General features: G+C 47.5%; 1 protein-coding gene across 1 annotated transcript in view; it reads right to left on the reverse strand.

Moving 5' to 3' along the window:
- The window catches only part of NXN (nucleoredoxin), a 100,738-nt gene that overhangs the window by 12,578 nt on the left and 66,809 nt on the right, over nucleotides 1–21,351 (reverse strand). The window contains exons 5-7 of the mRNA XM_044993372.1: nucleotides 20,747–20,853; nucleotides 6,376–6,555; nucleotides 1,402–1,526 (exon numbers count right to left, since the gene is read on the reverse strand). Coding sequence (XP_044849307.1) covers nucleotides 1,402–1,526; nucleotides 6,376–6,555; nucleotides 20,747–20,853 — 412 coding nt within the window. The remainder of the gene's footprint in view (nucleotides 1–1,401; nucleotides 1,527–6,375; nucleotides 6,556–20,746; nucleotides 20,854–21,351) is intronic.

Here is a 21,351-nt window from a genome sequence, read left to right on the forward strand (position 1 = left end):
GGAATCCCACTTGTTATACCTTTCCAGCAGGATTGGGAACCATTAATAACTACTCTCTGAGTACGGTTATCCAGCCAGTTATGCACCCACCTTATAGTAGGCCCCATCTAAGTTGTATTTGCCTAGTTTATCAATAAGAATATCATGCGAGACCGTATCAAATGCCTTACTAAAGAGTAGGTATACCACATCCACCACTTCTCCTTTAGCCACAAGACTCGTTATCCTATCAGAGAAAGCTATCAGATTGGTTTGACATGATTTGTTCTTTAAAAATCCATGCTTTTCTTTCCCTATCACCTTATCACCTTCCAAGTATTTGCTGATGATTTCCTTAATTACTTGCTCCATTATCTTCCCTGGCACAGAAGTTAAACTAGCTGGTCTGTAGTTCCCTGGGTTGTTTATATTTCCCTTTTTATAGATGGGCACTATATTTGCCCTTTTCCAGTCTTCTGGAATCTCTCCTGTCTCCCATGATTTTCCAAAGATAATAGCTAGAGGCTCAGATATCTCCTCTATTAGCTCCTTGAGTATTCTAGGATGCATTTCATCAGGCCCTGGTGACTTGCAGGCATCTAACTTTTCTAAGAGATTTTTATCTTGTTCTTTTTTTATTTTATCTTCCAAACTTACCCCCTTCCCATTAGCATTCACTATGTCAGGCATTCCTTCAGACTTCTCGGTGAAGACCGAAACAAAGAAGTCATTGAGCATCTCTGCCATTTCCAAGTCTCCTGTTACTGTTTCTCCCTCCTCACTGAGCAGTGGGCCTACCCTGTCCTTGGTCTTCCTCTTGCTTCTAATATATTGATAAAAAGTCTTCTTGTTTCCCTTTACTCCTGTAGCTAGTTTGAGCTCATTTTGTGCCTTTGCCTTTCTAATCTTGCCCCTGCATTCCTGTGTTGTTTGCCTCTATTCATCCTTTGTAATTTGTCCTAGTTTCCATTTTTTATATGACTCCTTTTTATTTTTTAGATCATGCAAGATCTCATGGTTAAGCCAAGCTGGTCTTTTGCCACATTTTCTATCTTTCCTACCCAGCGGAATATCTTGCTTTTGGGCCCTTAAGAGTGTCCCTTTGAAATACTGCCAACTCTCCTCAGTACTACATTCATGTATTCATTCATGTCTTTAAAGTGCCAGGAGATCGTCGGGGGCAGGTGCTCCGGGGTGGGTGGGAGGTCAGCTCACTCTTCACAAGACGTGCAGGAAGTCCCTCAAATTACTTTCCAAAGAGAAGCAGATGCTTGTGTAGCTGATAAAAATCCTGGTCCTGCAGCCCTGCCCCACACAGAACTCCCGGCCTCAATAGGAATTACAGGTCTAAGAGCCGCAGAATCGGGCCCTTAATGTAAAAAGCAGAAGAAATAAAGCCAAGGAAGTTCCTCTCCCGCTTACCTCTCCTGCCACAAAGAACAGCAGTGGCGCCTCCTCGTCTTTGGCTTTGTACTTGGCAATGATTTTTTCTGCTATCGGCTGAATCAGTTGTTTAGCTGCCTCCGACTCCCCGTCATCCTCTGAATCTGTAGGGCACGGGCAGCGGGAGAGAAAAAGGCAACACAAGAGGGAGGTTACAATCAAATGGATCCAAAGACACTGTGTTACGGGAGGCTTTATTCCATACAGAAAACAGGAGCCAGAACACGTGGCAGCAACTTCAAAGCCAGTGTGGCCTTGTAGCAATTAGGGAACAGCTGAAACGTACTTTCATGTGAGCCTGGGAAATAAATCCTACCGGCGGAGCAGCTCCTGCTCTCAAAACATTGCAGCATTTGCTCCCCTGAAGCGCAGGGCCAAACACACCCCGAGAAGCTAGTCAGCCATTTGAAGACCAGAGAGCACGCTGATCTGACACTGTCTGTCCACCTTGGGATGACCCACTTGTGAGTCTCTACAGCAGCAGCCCTATGGAACGAGCTGGGATTTGGCAGAGGTGCAGTGGAAAGGGATGAGAAGATCAATCCAACGCCAGCCACGAATGAAGTACCAATGCTTGGTTGGAAGGAAGAGACACAACATGTCCTTGAGCAGCAGCTAGATGAAAAGATCTCGATGTGGGGCAGCTTTCAGCATCAAAACAAAGGAAAAAACAGCCCCACCATAAACTCCCCCGGACATGCCTCTTGGTAACTGTGCCACCACCAAGCTCTCAGCGGCACAGACTGCCCCGCTGCCAGCACAAGACTAACCCTCCAGCTGCTATGAACCTGGCAGGAGGTGACGCTGAGAGAACACCCACCCCACCACAGCAGGGAGCTCTGTCTGCCCTTGAACAGAGACATGGCCCACCAGACACAGCTTCTCCGCTCCCCCCGTTCCCTTGCTTGTTTAAACAGAGAACAGCTTCCAGAGCTGTCATCTGCAGTGTCTCTGTGTGTGAGACAGCGATGGGGGTGGACTGTGATTGATTTTCTACACACAAACTCTACTGGCTAAACTCCAACTCAGCTCTCTGTGCTGCGGCCAACCTACCCCATAAACTTGTCACTTGTTCATAACTGACGCTCCGTTGAACCAAATGCTGCAGCCTAGAACCCCTCCCCCAAAGGCCTAGAGATCCCAGCCCTTTCTCCAGAGCCTGAAGCCGCCCAGAGGCTCCTATTATTTAGCGGGTATCACCCTCCTCCAGAGCTGAATCATTAAGCTATAGGATCATAAAATAAAGCACAGTCGCTGCTATCCAGATGCCCCCAAATGAGGGATTCTCTGTTTCAAAACACTGGTAAATCTAACTGACTTGGGGACTTTCAAAAAGAGGGCATCTAGTGACTGGAGCCAGGCGCTGAGGGAACTGACTCCTGCGTTCTTTTCCTAACAATGCCACTGACTTGCTATGTATCCTTGGTCAAATCTCTTCGCTGTTCTGTGCTTCATTTATCTGTCTGTAAAATGTGGAGTTAATTTCCTGCTTTGCAGGATGGCTGTGACACTTAATGAGTGTTCAGAGAGTGTCTGGAGAGGCTTGGATGGAGAGTGCTAGCACAGTATTCATTAAACAGAGCAGAAACTGCTCCTAAAATGCTGGGTATGTGAAAGGACATGGGATGTCTCTGTAAATGCCACCTCTTCCCTGGAACTGCTAGAGCGACAATTGCATTGTGCATGACAACCTCAGCGTAGGCCAGTAGTTCTCAACCTGCACACAGCTGTGGTCCATGTGACAGCCATACAGGTAGTGTATCTCTATAGTGTGGATGTGGCTCACAGAACACAGAGAGAGCTGCATATGCGGCCCACAATGGTAAATAGGTTGAGATGCACTGGTCTAGGCAATACCTGGAGACTAAAAAGATTCACTTAAATTAGAAAAACAATGAGGAGTCCGGTGGCGCCTTAAAGACTAACAGATTTATTTGGGTATAAGCTTTTGTGGGTAAAAAAACCACTTCTTCAGTTAAATTAGAAAATTCAGTGGGTTGGATTTAGGATCCCTGTCTGCTCTGATGCCTGCTAACCAGCCTCAATTTCCACCTGGCACTCTTGCATCCTGTAAGGATAATCAGAGTGTTTGACAGTGATTATGTGCAGTGCCACACAGAGCCGCCTGCCATTGTAGGATTGCGGCATGATATTGCAATAGCATGGTGGGGTTATTCTGTCCCATGGTGGGTGGAGGAAATCACATCCAGGAGACCGGAGACTGAGCATCCCCTAGCACTTCACAGGGAGCCCCCAATCTCCATCAGGAAGTCTCCTCCCCGCACATCGTTTGCCAACAGATGCTAGACAAACTTTACTCAGAGCAAGATAAAAATAACTTCCGAGGTGTGTGTCTGTGCAGTGACAGCCTCACTCACACAGAGCCCATCAAGCTATTCCTCCCAGCAAGGAGGCAGGAAAAAGAGCGGGGGTCAGAGAGTTTTCGCTCTGCGCTCACGTCCATGCTGGGCTCCACTGAATAAATAATCAGGGTCAAAAGCAAGGCTGCAAAGGAAAAAAGTGAAGGTACAAAAGCCATATTATAATGCTATGGAAAAGCATGCTCTCCATGACAAAGGGCATGGGAAGAGGCAGGGAACTCCCCCTAATCCCTCCCTGCCCCTGGATACAGCCATCCCACAGCATAACTACAACACTACACTTCATTTAGGGACGGGACAGAAAATATCATAATGCCACTATACAGATCCATGGCACACCCACACTTTGAATACTGTGGGCAGTTCTGGTCGCCCCATCTCCAAAAAGATGTAGTGGAACTGGACAAGTTTCAGAAAAGGGCAACAAAGATCAAGGGTGTGGAATGGCTTCCGCACAAGGAAAGACTAAAAAGGTGATGGCTGTTCAGCAGAGAAAAGGGGGGACATGACAGGTCTATAAAACCATGAATGGCCTGGAAAAAGGTGAATAGAAGTGTTAATTACCCTTTTCCACAGTACAAAAACCAGGGGTCACCTGATGAAATTAACAGACAGCAGGTTTAATACAAACAAGAGGAAATACTTTTTCACACAGCGCACAGTTAACTTGTGGAACTCATTGCCATGGGATGTTGTGATGGCCACAAGTATAACTGGGTTCACAAATTACTCAGTAAGTTCAGGCAGGATAGGTCCAACACTGGCTATTAGCCAAAATGGTCAGGGATGCAACCCCATGCTCGGGGCGACCCTAAACCTGAGTGCCAATAGCTGGAAGGGGAAGACAGGGTGGATCTCTCCAAAAATATCCTGTTCCTTACATTCGCCCTGAAGCTCTGGTACTGGCCGCTGTCAGAGACGGGATACTGAGCTAGATGGACCATTGGTCTAACCCAGTACGACCATTCTTATTTCTACCCCAGAGGAGGAGAGAACTGGTCTCTCTTGCTATGATCAGTGACTCCACTCCTCCCTGATTGTTCCAGCAGGTTTGTGGTCTGAACGCTTTGAGCAGAGGTAGATCAAACCAAAATGCATCTGTCATTACCCATGGGAGTTCTTTTGGGATACTGTGACCCAAGAACATCCTCCACATGCTTGGTCCTGCAGGCAATAAAATTCAGATACAAATAATACCCTGGGGGATGGAGTTTGTTTGTACAAAATACATCATAGCGCCCCCTATCCCACACCTACAGCTCCCTCTCACACACACAAACACAGTAGAGAATAGCTCTGGAAACTGTTTGCTGTTTAAACAAGAATCCAGCCAAGTGTCACAAACAGAGAGAGATCAGCATTATTTGCAGAATCGCAACTTTAAGGGAAGAAATCAGGTGTAACTCAACCGCATGTTCTAACACAGTGGTTCTCAAACTTTTGTACTGGTGACCCTTTTCACACAGCCAGCCTGCGAGTGCAATTTCCCCTTATAAATTAAAAACACTTGTTTATATATTTAACACCATTATAAATGCTGGAGGCAAAGCGAGGTTTGCAGTGGAGGCTGACAGCTCGTGACCCCCCCATGTAATAACCTTGTGACCCCCAGAGGGGTCCCAACCCCCAGTTTGAGAACCCCTGTTCTAACAGCTCCTAGCACTATGCCTGTCATGCTGAATCTCACATGCGGGTTTCTTTTGGGGGTGGGAGTGTCCTTTCTGAAGGAGCCTCATTTCCGTGGATTGGGGTGAACACAGGGTTTTGGGAAGGGCAAGATAATCCTTGGTCTGCACATCCACCACTCTCTGTGCCTGCTCCAGTCTAGAGGATTTTAGCACTGCTAGCCCCAGCCCTGCTTGGAACACACCTTGGGTTCACATGCACAAGAGACTGGGATGGTTCACAAGTATGGTCAGCATCACGCAGCTGCCCTTGCTCAGAGCAAAGGCTGCCCATGCACCACTGAGGAGCTAGCGTAGGCAATGTGCTGACACTGAGGCTGCAGCCTTGAAACCCGGCTTCTCCACATAGTCCCATAACACTCCTGCCACCCCTTCCAGTGACCACTCTGCACAGTGTCCCCTGGAGTCTGCCGCAGCTTTGGAAACTTGATGCTCCCAAGGTTTCTGCTCTATAAAGGTGCAAGAAGCACATGGATCACTGTGATGCATTTCCAGTGCTGCAAACACTGATTTCCATGGCTCTCACAGGAACACTTGAATTGTACAGCATCTCTCCAAAGGCACATTGCTACTTCTATAAAGCCCGGCTTCTGGAAGCTGTGCTGGGAACTATGGGATAGGTACCCATAATGCCCTGGCTCATGCAGAAGCCGAGCAGGATGGCTGGCACAGACACTGCTTTGGGTGTGTGTGTGTGTGAGAGAGAGAGAGAGAGAGAGAGAGAGAGAGAGAGAGAGAGAGAGAGATCTAGTACCTTGCTGGCTCCACTGCCAAGGAGAACTTCACACTGAACAGCATCCCACTGATATCTCCTCCACCCCCACCTGATGAAACCCAAAGAATAAGTGAAGGAATTAAAAAAAAAAGAAATCAACAGCGCTCCATACCTACAAAGAGAACGAGGCACGGGCCCTCATTCAGCTGGACGGCATTGGAGTCTGTCAGCTCCAGCACAGGCTTGGGATGCCAGGGGAACTCTCGGCATTCAGTGTCATTCAGCACTTCCACTCGCCCCTGCCGCGTGATCACGTCTCCCTTGGCGTCCAGGACGATAAGCGTGGGGATGCCTGCGGCAGAGGAAGAACAAAGGGATGGCTCAGGCACAACAATAACCAAATGGGGAGGAGGAAGGAGGCTGGGGAGCTGATGAGACAAGAGTTTGTATTCACGTCTGCCATTCTGGTGGTGAAACAAATGATCTCTCATGTTTCTACTTTTGTTCCCAAAGTGAGGGAGTGCAGGCTAGAGTCTGGGAGTCAGGACTCCTGGGTTCTATGTCTGACCTTGCGAGGGGAGTGTAGTCTAGCACTCAAAGCAGGAAAGCTAGGGGGCAGGACTCCTGGGTTCTGTCCTCACTCTGCCACTGATTCGCCGCGTGAACTTGGGGACACGTCATTATGTCTTTGGTGGATCTGGTCACTGCTCGGCAAGATAAAAATCCCACACAGGGATCTTTCCTGCCAGGCTTCTTTAAAGTTTGTAAAGTGCTTTCAGATCCTTGGGTGAACGGTGCTACATATGTTATGTACAGGAACCGTTGAGCTGTACCTCAAATGCAACCACCTCTGGGGTAGATTATGGCAGCTCAGGGCCTGATCCACAGCCCAAAGAAATCCACGGGTGTCTTTCCATTGACTTCAATGGGCTATGGCCGTGCAGTGCACAGCAGCCCTACACAACATCTATGGAGGAAGGTGGGTGCAATTATTTCCATTATAAATCCTTACAATTCAGTGGCCATTAACTTATCAAACTAGGCTCTGGGATAAGTGGCATTGCAAGACCTCAGAAAGTCACAGTCCTTAAGATGTTTGAAGATAATCTGTTCAGTCGTCGTAACAGACTACGGCTGCGTCCCAAACTAACACACACGCGACTGGGTTTAGATGCTCTTGCGTTCTCGCAACTTCAGACTGTGCCTCAGTAATGTACGCTGCTGACGTTTACAATGTGACAAAAGGCCTGATGTCTGAGAAGCAGCTGCATAGCAGGAACTATATTAGCTTACTACGGATTTTTACTATGGATCCCCACTGAGCAGAGAGAGAACACACTTCCCGCCCCCTGCAGCGAGGCAGCGCAGTCCTGAAAGGACTTCAGCTCATAAAGCCTCAGTGCATTATTTGTATTTATTAATGCCCTGGCCGGCGTTTTCTTAGCTGTGGGACCTCTATCACGGGCCCTTGCCTCTGGGACGCTGGAATGCAGCACAGGGAACCGCAGTGCACGTTCTAAAGCTTCGCTGACGAGAACACGCAGTAGCAGAGGAGACCTTCCAGCAGAGGCCAGAATTAAAGAGAGCCAGGGACAAAAGCACTGTGCCAAACATGGCAGCAGCACAGGTGGGGAATGAAGGTACGTGACAAGGCTTTTAAAGGGGAAACTATTTATTTAGAGCCATCCCCTGACTTTTCTTCCTAACTCTTTTTTCTCCACATCAGGCCATTGTCTCCCGCTGCCACTCTCCCAGCTCCACTGGGGCAGTGAATAGGCAAAGGGCAACAGTCAGGCTGAGGCCACCACCTGCTTCCCAGCTGTCACAGAGCATTGCTTCCTTCATGTAGGGCCAGCAGAAAGCTCTCCCACAATGCCCCACTCCAACATGGCACATCTAGGTAGCTCCTGGGATCGAAGAGGCAGTTCACAGGCGCGAGAAGCCAGAGCTGTTCACTATTTCATAGATTACAAATACATTTCACAGGCAATCATTTCACATTTCATTATTCCACAGCTGACCACTAGGCTATTCGAAACACTCTCCCAATGGGCTTGCACATTAAATTCCAGCTGTGCATGGTTCCCTCCAACAGTTGCTTGTTGTGCAAACTTAAACCCTGCGCAGCAGCATTAGTGGTTATTTGTATCACCAGAGCACCGAAGGCCCCCCACTGTCCACACAGAAGGAAAAGATAGCCCCTGCCCCAGAGAGCTTACAGTCTAGGAGAGGAGTGGTGGATTCAGCAAGCAGACAGGGGAGCACCCAGCACTAGGTGCTATAAGCAGTGGTTCCAGGCTCCAGCTGCCTCGCTTTGCTAATCAATAGCTAAAATGGTTAAAAGAACATCTCCCTCCCCTCCCTCAATTCTTCTTTTCCTGCATTACTGCCACACACTGAAGGAATCTGCTAAGACCAGTCTGACTTGCATCATTTATGCTGTTGGTTCTGCTCAGGCAGTGGAATGAGGCTGTTCGGCGTAGTCTGCTTCGTGTCGGTTTATAGTCACTTTTGCTTTTAGGTCCTCGGAGCAGAAAGTTCATCCTGGAGGCATCACTTGTATGGAGACTGATTTCACTGTCCGGGACTCTGGCTCTGGAGGTAGTGAAAGTGCTGGTCACTTGCCTAAGGACCAGTCTCACCAGGTGCTGAATGCCCTCAACTCCCACTGAAGCTAATGCCAATGGCAGGTGCTCAGCACCTTGCAGGATTGAGTCCCAAGCATGGGGGAGTGGGATGAGAGCCTGTCCCACACGTGGCTGCAGCCCCTTTCTGAGCCTGATGGGAAAGTGTTTTACTGGGGGAGGGGGAACCACAGGTCTCATGAAGAGGCTGCCGACAGACGGATGGTACGAATTCCCAGAGTGAAGGCTGAGAACCGTCATTGTGTTACGGAAACAGGCCGTGCAACTCTCGGCTTTCCCTGCTCTCAGGCATTGTTTCGGCAGACTGTGATTTATGAGCTGGGTGTGATTGCAGCAAAAGGAAACGCAGAATCCCCCTTGGGTGGGATGAGTTCCTTCTTGGCCACAGCCACAAACGCTATCAGGAGAGTGTCATTATCAATCTTGCAGGGGCCCAGCTTCCCTTCCCACGGCTCTGTCCTGAGTAATTTACACAGCGCTGGGCTCATTTCACAGCCCTTTTTAGTTCCACGCCCAAAGTGGGTGAAACTTTCACAGCGAAACCTGAAACTCACCTCACTGAGTCTCTACACGTTCCATGCGGCCTGATCAAGCTCACTGAAATGTAACGAGGCCTAATGCAGTCCTGAAATGCTCCCTGCTGCTTTCCAGCCTTCTCCGATGTAAGGCTGAGACCAGGCTCTTGGCACTTGATGACCTTGGCCCAAGATCAAAATTATACTTTCCTCTTCGCCCCCCGGTGTCAGTTTCCAAAGTCTCAAAGACCAAACTCAAGCTGAACAGGTGGTATTTTGCTGAAGCAGTAGTATCCCAAGCTAGCTAAGAGAAGTATAGTCACTGGCAGTGTGCTTTGCTCTTTGAAAGTTAGCAATCTTCACCTCAGGATGAAAGAGGCATCAGCTTGCAAGGGAATAGCGTGTCTGCAAAAACTAGGGTGACCAGACAGCAAATGTGAAAAATCAGGACGGGATGGGAGGTAATAGGAACCTTTATAAGAAAAAGACCCAAAAATCAGGACTGTCCCTATAAAATTGGGACATCTGGTCACCCTAGCAAAAACAGGAGGGAAGAGAGATCCCCTAACACGCTGGTGCTGGCCTGCAGATCTCTGTGGCAGGAAACCTGGAACCCAGCCCTTCTCTTCACTGAAATCAATGGCAAAATGCCTTACTGAACTCCAACAGTGCAGGAGCAGAACTTTGATTGGCTGTTCCTCCTCCTACAGGACTGATATCACATGTTACTCCTTTGATCAATTCTTACCTTGGGGAGTGGGGAGAACACACACTTCCCTACACCAGGGAAAGTGGGAGAGTCCGATAAATGTATATAGCCACACAAACCCAGCCAGATTCATCCTTGATCACAGACATTTCCTGGAAGTCAACAGAGCTGCATCAAGAATGTCCCAACATTCTGGAACTAATATAGGGTGACCAGACAGCAAGTGTAAAAAATCAGGACGGGGGTGGGGGTAATAGGTGCCTATATAAGAAAAAGCCCCCAAATCAGGACTGTTCCTTTAAAATCAGGACATCTGGTCACCCTAAACTAATATGAGATCCTGCTAATCATGATGGTATTTTGAGGGATGAGGGAGGGAAGGTTCTGGTGCCAAGGTAAAGGTGTATGATTCTCCACACAGCTGTATGGCTGGGAAAGGTCAGTCTTACAGGGAAAGGCTGGTGGGAAGTCTATTAAAACAAGCACTTGGAAATGAAGTAAAAAAACCTCCTGACAATTGTTAACAGATTTTTTTTCTCCCATGGATTAGTGCACTTAAGTTGCTGTGGATGCAGCTTTATAGATCTTTTAATTCATCCCGCCTGGCTGAAGCAGATGTGTTAAAGAACAGTCTTCCTGGAGGTTACGAGCACATATTTCATTTCTACAAAAGTCCTGCAAAAACAAAGGCAAGTTCTGCTCCTAGTCCCCAGGGCAAAGGGCGCAGTGCCCCCGGCTGTGCTGGACTGCTCACTCAGGTCACTTCTGCGAAGTCTAGCCAAACGTTTTATTCAGCAGAGCATTTTAAAGTGTCTGCACACACATGGCGTATGGACTCCGAGTGGGAGAGTGTTTATTGGCACAAGGCTATGTTGTGGGATAGGACTGGAATCCCTATCCGCAAGTGGTATTTGCAAACAGGCTCATTGTCAGAAATTCAAACAGAGGTTGGATTTAGACTCCAAAAGACCAGTTTCAGCCCTGGTGCAAGCCAGTGCAACTTCAGTGCATTCAATGGACTTTTATCTTTTTACGAAGGGCTGGACTTAGCTCAGTCTTAATGATGCAGGACAAATTATAAAAAAATACAGCTTAATTGAAAAAACTGACTTGGAGGATTGGCAGTGCAATACAGAGCCTTTGATCTCTAAGAGCCAAATTCAGCCCTGTGTAAAACGAAGTGAAGTAAATGGAGATTTGCTGCAAATTGCCAATTCAAATCCAGCCAGAGTGGTAGCGACTGGAAGCTGTTACTGCCTGACAGCTGTTCAGTGATCTGAGGTCTCACTCCAGCACTTCATAAGATTCACCCTCCCAACTAGCCCCCAAATACTAACAGAAAAGCCCCAGAGATTGAAGAGCCCTGGGCATTATGAAGAAGCTTGCTTCACTCAGTACTGTTCGTGTTGCACCTGATCTGTCTGAGAACTTCAGTCTTCAGGCCTGTGAATTCAGCACATTTCAACATCAACGGATGAAGAAAAAACCCAAAAACCCGATCACGACCACCAATCTTTAACTACAACTATTCATTTCTGCTAGCAGGGAAGTGCACTGTTAAACATAACAGCCCTGAGATCCTCAAATGCCTTTAAATAGAAAACAGGCAAGTTCCTCAGTTACCTGCTACCTTGACTAAGTTACACTGGCATAACTATATCTCTCAGGGGTGTGAAAAATCCACACCCCGGGGAGACATAGTTAAGCCAAACTAACTCCCTGGTGGAGACAGCACTAGGTTGACGAAGAATTCTTCCGTCAATCTAGCCACCGCCTCTTGGGGAGGTAGATTAACTACAGCAGAAACCCCTCTCCTCACTGTAGTGAGTGTCTACACTGAAGCCTACCGCACTGCAGCTGTGCTGCTGTACCATTTAAAGTGTAGACATAGGCCTGGTCCACACTACAAAGTTAGGCTGATGTAAGCTGCCTTGTGTCGACCTATCTGTGCACGTGTCTACACTTAAATTTGTCTCCCACTGGTGTAAGCGGCCCATTTCGCCCACATAGTAACACCACTTCCCCCAGTGGCATTGAGCCTGGTAGCTGTACTGAGGTTGATGCAGCGGGAGTGTAGACAGTGCATTACTTACGTCAACCAGCAGCTGTCCCACAATGCCGGACACTGACTGCTGTGCTCAGAGTTGTGAACACCATAGCTCAGGGACCACAGAGACCAGAACCATGATTGTCCAGCTTGGCGAGCACATCTAGCAGCTCTCCATTGTTGCGTGAAACTGCTCGGCTCACCCTGCTGGCTACATACCCGGCTTGGAGCAGAGAGGAGATCCTCTTCTCCCCTCAGGCCCAGGAGATCCAGTCTGTGCAAGCACAGTTATGGCCCAGCTGTAGAAATGTGGACATGTCCTAGCACATTGCATGGGGCATGCAGAAGAAGGGTACAACAAGCACCAGCAGCAGTACCGCATAAAAGCCAAGGAACTACGTCAGGCATATTTGAAGGCCAAGGTGGCGAATAGTCAATCCGGTGCTGAGCTGCAGACCTGCCACTTTTACGAAGAGCTTCATGCCATACTTGGCAGAGGCCCCCCACCCACATTGATCATCATGGATACCTCTGAGGAACCCGATTCACAGGCCCCTTTCTGTTGATGTACTCTGGAGAAAAGGGACACACGTGCTGACTGTTGCTCCACTGCAGTTCGAGAACCCGACTGCTGCAAGGCCATCCGCTATGTCCTGCAAACTCCAGAGAGGCACAGTCCTGCGTAGCAGGAATTGATTACTGTCCCTGCACACTTGCATGATAACAGATCCCACAGCGGATTTTCCAACCCCAAAGTGATTTCCTACTGACCGGTAGCAATCTAACGTTACAAGTTTTCACAGTGTAATCACCACTTGCTTCTCCACTGTCAGCGCAGTTTTCATTCTGGTGTTCCTGTGCTGGAGGGCTAGGAAGAGCTCAGCACACAGATCCAGGAATGTGGCTTCGTGCATCCCAAAGTTCTGCAGCCACTGCTCATCATCCCAAGTCTGCACTGTGATGTGATCCCACCACATCATAATGTTTCTCAGGCCCAAAAGCTGCATTCCACCATCTGCAGCTGCTTTGTGAATGCCACCAACACCTTTGAATTGGTTCTTGCCATGTCCCACAGCAATCTATCTGCCAAAAAGTCATGATGCTCCCCGCTGATTCAGTTCCTCTTATGGCTCTGCAAATACCGGAGGATCGTGTGTGCTGTTCTTGCAGTGCTTATGACAATAGGTCAGAGCTCGGCAGGCTCCATGCTTCTGTCAAAGATGGCAGACAGCGAGGAAGGCTGTGCGGGTTCATGGGATTTTTTTAACAAGACACAAAAATGATGGGCTAGAGATGACATTATGGGATGCAGACAGTTGCTCCTGGTCACCCCTGCACAACTTGTTTCTGCTCCACCGTGCATTGCCAACACTTCCCGAGAGAGTGCACTGGATGGAGGCAGGCTGCACACTGGGACACCTACCCATAGTGCACTGCACTGTGCATTGATGCAAGCACTCCTGGTGAGTACGTGCAGTGCTGACGCAAGGAGCCAAGTATGTACGCGCACAAGTGATGTACTAACCATGGCAGCTTTAGATCAATGTAACCTGTGTCGGTAAAACTTTGTAGTGTAGACATGGCCATAGCCTTGTTTGGCCTAACTTCCCCCAGTCCCGGAAGAGCCCTGAGTTTTGGCTCCCTGTTTGAATGTTAATGCTCAGATCCTTCAAACAACAGGACCCTGTAGCGTTCACCGCCTTGATTTTTATGGCTGCCCAATTAACAAGATGACTGTCCAGTCTGCATAAGTGTCAATGATACCAAGGCTACAGGAGCTGGTATAAATCAGCCTAGGTCCATTGATTGCAATAGAACTATGGCAATCTACACCAGCTGAGGATGTGACCCACAGTCTTGGTACCACTGAAACTCACACAGACCAGACAGGTTCCATGAATGACTCCTTGTAGTTGCCGTGCAGATCAAGGCAGGTATCTTTTTGCATAAGGAAGCCCAAGGCACGGTTGAAGTGGCCAGAACATCCCATTCAAACACACGAGGGACCCCCACAGTACAAGCTCCATTTGCTGGGTTGGAAAGCAGCTAATAAGCTTCCAAGAAGCTGGAGAAAATGCTGCTGCAGATTGTGCCCTGCCGCTCCATTTGGGGGAGCTGAGCAAACAGCCTGGGGAAGAGATTATTGTTCAAATGGGAGTGCAAGGTTTGAGCAATGGAGCCATTCAGGAATGAGAAGAGGCCAGCTACCAAAACAATAGGAACCACCAGCAGCTGGGACTCGATGAATAGTGGGTGGAGGGAGGTCTCTCCACTTGGGAAGCCTGAGGAAGGAACAGCTGCTGTACAAACCTGTCTAGTGACAGAGGAGGAGGAGACCTGTAGGCTCAGTGATCTCTTGGCTTCAGGTGCCCATCTCGACCTGTCTAAGACAGAGTGGATGGGAGCTGAAACATTAGGCTCTGGAAATTCAAAAGGCTTCACAGATAACCCGACAGTGGCACTCTCCGCTGGAAAAATGCTTCTTTGTCTCCCACAAGAGAGAAACAGGGAAGGACAGAGACAATTTAATATCCGGGGCTGCTGAGAGTCATGGAGCCAGCATTTTGGTGTCTGGTTCTCACCACTCTTGCATTGATCTATTTGCTACTGAGTGTCTTGCTCCTCCCACGCCCAGCAACCTCCTGTAAATTAGAATTGGCAAATTCAGATGAGTCAAACACTCCCAGCTGGGTCTTGTGCATTTCAGCCCAAGGGTCTTGTTCCAAAGACTCCCCAGAACCATTTTCAACGTAGCGGAAAGCAAGTGAAGTTACTGCCGCACTCCTGGACCTGCATGCACATGTGTGGAAAACAGCAGGCTACTCACACATCTAAGCATTTCACTAAGAAATCCATGGACATTTGTCTGTTCGACATATGCCTGCAAGCCCCAGCGAGCGATTACATTCCCCTCATTCCAGCCCCAGACAGCACAGCTTTAAATTCCTTCGTACATACTGAGGCTGCACACCCTAGGTTAGCAGGAAGAACAGCACATTAACCTAGCTTGGTGGATGAGTTACAAATCCCAAGGTTATGCCAAGAAAATTATTTGAATCACAGAAGGGCTTATTCATCACCTGATGGCATTTGAGAGAACTGCGGCGGGTCAAGTCAGAAAGCGAGCGAGGAACTGGGCAACTCACTTTGAGCTCTAACCTGAGAGAAAGGGAATACCCTGACCAGTGACGTCAACAGACACAGAGGATGTGACACATCTCACAGGACTGGGACCTTTATCCCCTTAGAATTCCAATCCCAACTCGCTCTGCACTTTGATCTCCTCCTTCAGATCTATGTGACACTGCTGAGACTCCCAGTCGTACGTCCTGTGTCAAGACACTTACTGGATTCAATTCCCAGCTCTGCAACAGACATTCCTGTGTGACCTTGGGCAAGTCACTTAATCTCATCTCTCAGAGATTCCCTTTCTACAAAGGTAAAGATCTAACATTAGCTCTGCTGACTAGGGAAATCTAAGGGCCTGATTTGGACTGTTGGCCTCATTTTAATGGCATAATTCTGCATCTGCAGACAATGAGTGTGCACTGCTCATAGCATTTAGACCTCCACTTGATTTCCAGGCATGATCAGATAGCAAGACAGCTAAACGCTATGAATCGAATTACCTGCAAGTGTAAAACTACACCCAGAAAATCAGGGCCTAAAAGATAAAAGAATAAATAGTTACTGTTTTCAGGTAAACACACAAGGGGATTTCTGGATTTTCAATCTGACAGTGTCCCTTTAACGACTAAAATATGCAGTGATTCGGTTTGAACAAGACCAGAGCCCAAATACTGCTAGTCATAGTAATTGTTGGGTGAAAAAGAAATTTAGATCACACCCATTCATCCAGACCATGGCAGCTTTGGTCTATTCCTGCTGCAGAGGCCCCATCCCTTTGCTACTTTCATTAGCAATCAGGAATTCATCCGTAAGAAATATCCCATAAATGACTGTTCGTTGTGGGTAAGAGCTGAGACTATTCAATCCAGACAGCTGCTCCTGGGTCCAGATTTGAAATCATACCAGGAGACAGGCAACAACGTAAACAACAAGGTCCTATATTTTCAATACTTACAAGTCAAACATTTTACTGTGAAATCTGGATACCAAAAGGCTCTTATCTAGACCTGTAGCCACGTCTGAGGAGTTGACAAAGGAGCAAGCTGGAACAAAAGGTTCCGTTTCTGAGACGGAGACAATTTTGAGTGAAAAAAGATGGTGATGAGAAAACAACGCAGACTGAAAGATAGGAGGGTGATTTGGACAAAGAAATTGATCAGGATGAGTTAGTCTCTGTGTGGGAAAGGAAAGGGGATCGATATTTTCAGTTTGGGTAGCTCATAAAGAATGTGTGTATAAGTAACTGTACAGATGGTATTTGACTCCAGTTAAGATTCTTCATATTTTTGCTACTAGAGAGGTGCTGTAGTGGATGGGTTGCAGGGAGAGAGGAACACACTTGCACTTGTGATGGTTGTGTCTAGGGATTAGTCAGTTTTGGGAGAAAACTATTCAACAGATTCATTTTATCCAGCTTCCCCTAGACATCCCCTGACCGGTTCACGTAATGCTCCAGTAAGGAAGCTACATTGTAAGCAGAATGACAAATTAATGTACTTGTTATTGTTAGCAGAAATACTTTGTATTGCTCCTTACTGGAAAACAGACAATGGAATTGTGACGTAGTCAAATATGGACTGTCCGTGTAATAGAAAAGCTTTCACACCAAGTATGTAGACAAGAGAAGCACCAAAAAGGGGAAACGAACGATCACCCTTTTTAGTGTGCTCAGAGGAGGAGAGCTCTTTACCCAGGTTCTTTGACTATTAACCTGATCCTCAATCAATAACAAGTAATGGGCGATTTCATATTTTTATTAATAGTTTTATTGTAACTTCACCTTAATAAAGTTTCCCCCAAAAATGCACTGACTGCAGGCTCCAGGTATTCCTCAGCCAGCAACAACTGGCCCCCGTGAGCTAACCCCTCCCAGAAAGCCGCACTTCTGGTCAAGGCTGAAGAGGCCCTCTATGAAGCATGGCAGAAGAGGGAGAGAATTAAAGCAAATGCATCAAGGACAGTCCATCTCCAGCAGTGTGGAGGCACTAGCCCCTTCAGTCTGCAAAGGGCAGTAATCTCCCTCCTACAGGACTCACCCTCTGCATGGCTGCTCAACTCGGACAATTCACAAGAACTTTTATTGCCTCTCCCCCTGCCAGTGGTGCAAAAGAGCCTTTTTTTGCCTTGCTTAAAACAGAGCATATTGTCACCTGGTCCTCAGGTCTTCCCCTGCTAGTGTGTCAGCTCACAAAGCAACTGTGGGGGAGGGGACATGGAGGAAAAGAGAATTTAACACCTTGCCCAGCAAAACTTGACACCACTACAATCCTATGGCAGTCATATCCCATCTGCAGAGATACAGCCAACGGTATCCAGGGCAGCATCTTCAGCATATAAACCCAAAAGCAAACATATTTCACCCCTGCTAACACCTACGTTATACATCCCTCACACATACCACCAGATCCTCTTCTCGTTCCCAGAACAACCTTTTTTTAAGGGTCAACTCCTTTGGCCAGACTTTATTAACTATCCTTTGAAGATACAATCATGAAATCAGGAGCCATGGTGATAAGTGTCGTATAAAAGTTCAGATTACGAACAGGACAGATGGACTCATCAGTTAGATTTTAGCCACTAGAAGAGGGGTTTCCGTCTTTCTTCTTTCCCATGTGACTTAACATTTTACAAAAACTCAGTGACAGAATTTTCTGTTACCACATCTGACAATATTCTTATTCTAAGATGAGTGGCAAGAAAATCTGGGTTTTTAAAAAATCTGTTAGTTATAGATTTGTGATTATCAGAAGCAGAGTTCTGTGTCTCATGGATAAACTAAGTGAAGCATTTGCAGAAGTTTGTTTTGTTTTTAAAGGAAAAAAGCAATTGGACCTGCTGTCCCATCTGTTTTGCTTTCCTGAGCCCAGAACGGGACACATTTCCCTACAATAACTTGAAAATTGTTCCTGCCCAACTGGGCAGGAAGAGAGAGATTGCTGTGTTTGCTTCTCACGAAATGCTCTCAGACACCACAGTGATGGGCAACCTTGTAAACCTAGATAGATGGACAGACAGATTTTTAAGGAAAGCAGCATCTCCCATAATCACTGCCAATCCAAAGGAGATTTGAGGGGATCAACGGGGATTTCTACCAATCCAAAACCTCTCTCTAAATAAAAATTAGTAAGAGAAAATCCCCATTTGTTCATAAAATTCATCGCTGCTCCTTGTTCCATAGGAGGAGTGAACTGAAGGAGGCAATTCACATGAAACTTGGGAATGGGGTGCACAATGGGGAATTATTTCTGAATAGCCACAATGCAAGAAATGAATAAATCTCAAGATACATAGTGCTGGATACCCAAGCAAGTTACTATAGGTGGGAATGGTTCACCCTCTTGACTCCACATTAGGAGAAAGGCATCCAGGGAAACCCAAATAAAAGCCCAGTAACTCAGTATTTGTATTTACATTTTTCCCTGGCTTCCTCAGTGCCAAAGGGAGCCAGTTACAGGAGCAAAATAACAAGAGATCTGGTCATCTCGCTGCATTGCTCCACTCAGGAACTGGATGAGTTTGAGAAGACAAGATCTTGTGTTATTTCAGCTCTGGGAACGGGCTCCTGAGGCATTCAAAGACTTGTGAAACAAACGCAAACCCTACTGGGGCACATGCCTGGTACCCGCCGTCTGAGAAAGGGCCATACCAGGCTTCCCCTCTTGTGGAATGAAGAGGGACACGGCAGGGCTGGCTAAGGGTTACCTGGCCCCTACAGAGTTCGAAAACAGGGAGGAATGACAAACTAAGGAGAATCAGAGAGAGCAAACACAGCGCTCCTGAGCACTACCGGGAGCAATGCAGCATTGTCAGAGTTTTATGTGAAACAGAGGGAGTGTCAAGGGGGCGTTCAAAGAGTAAAATGGAAACACAGCAGCAAATATAGCTAGGGAGATCACTGACGAATAACACGGGTTTTCAACTATACCAGAGGTCTGGGAAACAAGACAAACCCAGAAAAGCCAATAATAAGGCAGCAGAGTAATAAACTATTGGTAGTTGCAGCAGTAGTTCCTTCAAATCCACATTTGACAAGGAGGATTTTAACACCACATCCCTCCAGGATGCCCTTGTGTTTACTAATGAGGATAAGCTGGAGGAGAGACTGAGCTAACAGAATGGGAGGCAATCATTTGGCCAGGACACTGGGAGACGTGGGTTACAGGTTAAACCACTCAACTATTATCTCGATCCTGGAGAAGTAACAAACAGCTAAAAGTCCAGGAATGGTATAGTCCCAAAGCGTCTGCAAAGGATAACCTAACAGCTACAGGCAAGATTCTGCCTCGGTATGTGTGCAGAGCTCCAAAGAGGGACATTTGGGCAGTTTATAATGTATGGTTCATGGACATGTTTGGAAACGTGAAAGCCAGCATAGATGTGAGAAAGGGAAGCCAGACCAGACAGAGCTGATTACCGGTAGTTTGTTAAAGGAAATAATTGTTGGTGCAGATGCAAAGAGCCAATTATTTACTCTCTCCTGATTTTCAGAACGCTTTGGATAGTGTTGACGTGACAGTCAGGGTTAGGTAAATTCCATTTACACCCACTTTATGGCCCATGGATGCTGCCACAGTGGTGTAAAAGGGACTTAGTGTAACAGAGTCAGGCCTTGCGAGACCCTGCGTAAGGTCAGGCCCGTAGCTGCACCTCGGACCACCCTCGGCAACTCCGTTCCTTTCGTGGTGTTTGCATCTCTCAGACTGTCATCATACAACTTCCCCTGAGCCATCACTTATCCAAATTATCCTTAGTTCTTTTCATCTCCCATCATAAATCAATCCCTTCAGTCCCCTACTCACAGGGAGGAAACATGCATAAATACTGAAAACTTCCCTGCCAGCTAATGGCCCCATTTATCCTTCCCCATCCTACACCCACTAGGCGAGAGATCAGTGCTGTCCTTTGTTTCCTGCAGGGTCCGTGCATGACATCAGTTACATTTAGAGCTCCTGTGAGCACACAAAGTCTTTGGAACACCTTGAAAAACACAGACACAATCTCTCTCTCACTCCCCCCACCTCAGCAGCCAAGGCCTGGGTAATTCTGGAACTGACACCCGGAAGAGCAGATGCAAAGCCATGGTTTACATCAAACATGCAAATCTCATGTCACTAACACAAATCAGACGCCATCTTCCTCACTCTCTACCGAGAACAATGGCCTGAGTTCCTATCACATAGAAGAGCAAGAAAACAACAGAGAAACCTTAAAGAAAAAGCAAAACAAAATCAATCAATCAATTAGGGATAAAACATAAGACCAGAAGGCTCCAAATTTCCAGGAGGAATTATCAGGTTGCTTTTGAAGCCCCGTTTTGGCTAACGGGCTAGCAGGTTACGGTAGGAACATTGGTCGGCAGAGAAGAGAGCTCTGCCGGAGGCCCTTTGTTTTGCTGTTTTTTTTGTTTTATTTAAACAAGAGGAGACATTTAAGAACAAAGTTAAATGGGAGGAGTGGGGAGGAGTGATTTTCATGCCAGGCTTGGGGGCGTCTCCTACCTTGGATGCCGTAGAGCCGGTTGAGACGCGATCTTCTGGCTTCGTCAGCGTATGGCACAGCCAGCCAGGGCATCTCGCTGAAATACTGCTTGAAAGAGTCCTCTGACCTAGGCAATGGACATGGAGGTCAGATAAATGCACCCTCACTACCGTCCTTCTGCGGCCCTTTTTCCTGTTTAACCCTTTGCCCATACGCAGCCCCGCAGATGCCTGACACTTCCCCAGGGCCCAGAGCTCACCTGTACACGGGCAGGCCAAGTCGCACCCACCCAGGGCCAGACCACACTGATTTTAAAGCCGGCGCCTCTACCAAAGAAGGATTTTGCAGCAAGTTTCAAGAAGAGAAAATCTCCTCGATTCTGACAGCTGCTGCTCAAGGGCCCCGCAGTCCTCAGGCTTGTATCCAGGGCATGTAGGAACCTCAGAGCAAAATGTTAAGCTCAGCTCAAGGGTTGTGGGCTTGATCTTGACTCCACCCCTGCCCTGGCTAATCCATCTTTCCCCTGGCTCCTTCAATCTCTCCCCAGAGCCAGCAGGGTGAAGGTATCTGGCCACTGCGGAATCAGAGCCATCTCAGGCTACCAGGTTGGGGTGCAGGGTCCTTA

Source organism: Mauremys mutica, chromosome 19 (genome assembly GCF_020497125.1).
Source record: "Mauremys mutica isolate MM-2020 ecotype Southern chromosome 19, ASM2049712v1, whole genome shotgun sequence".
NCBI classification, from domain to species: Eukaryota; Metazoa; Chordata; order Testudines; family Geoemydidae; genus Mauremys; species Mauremys mutica.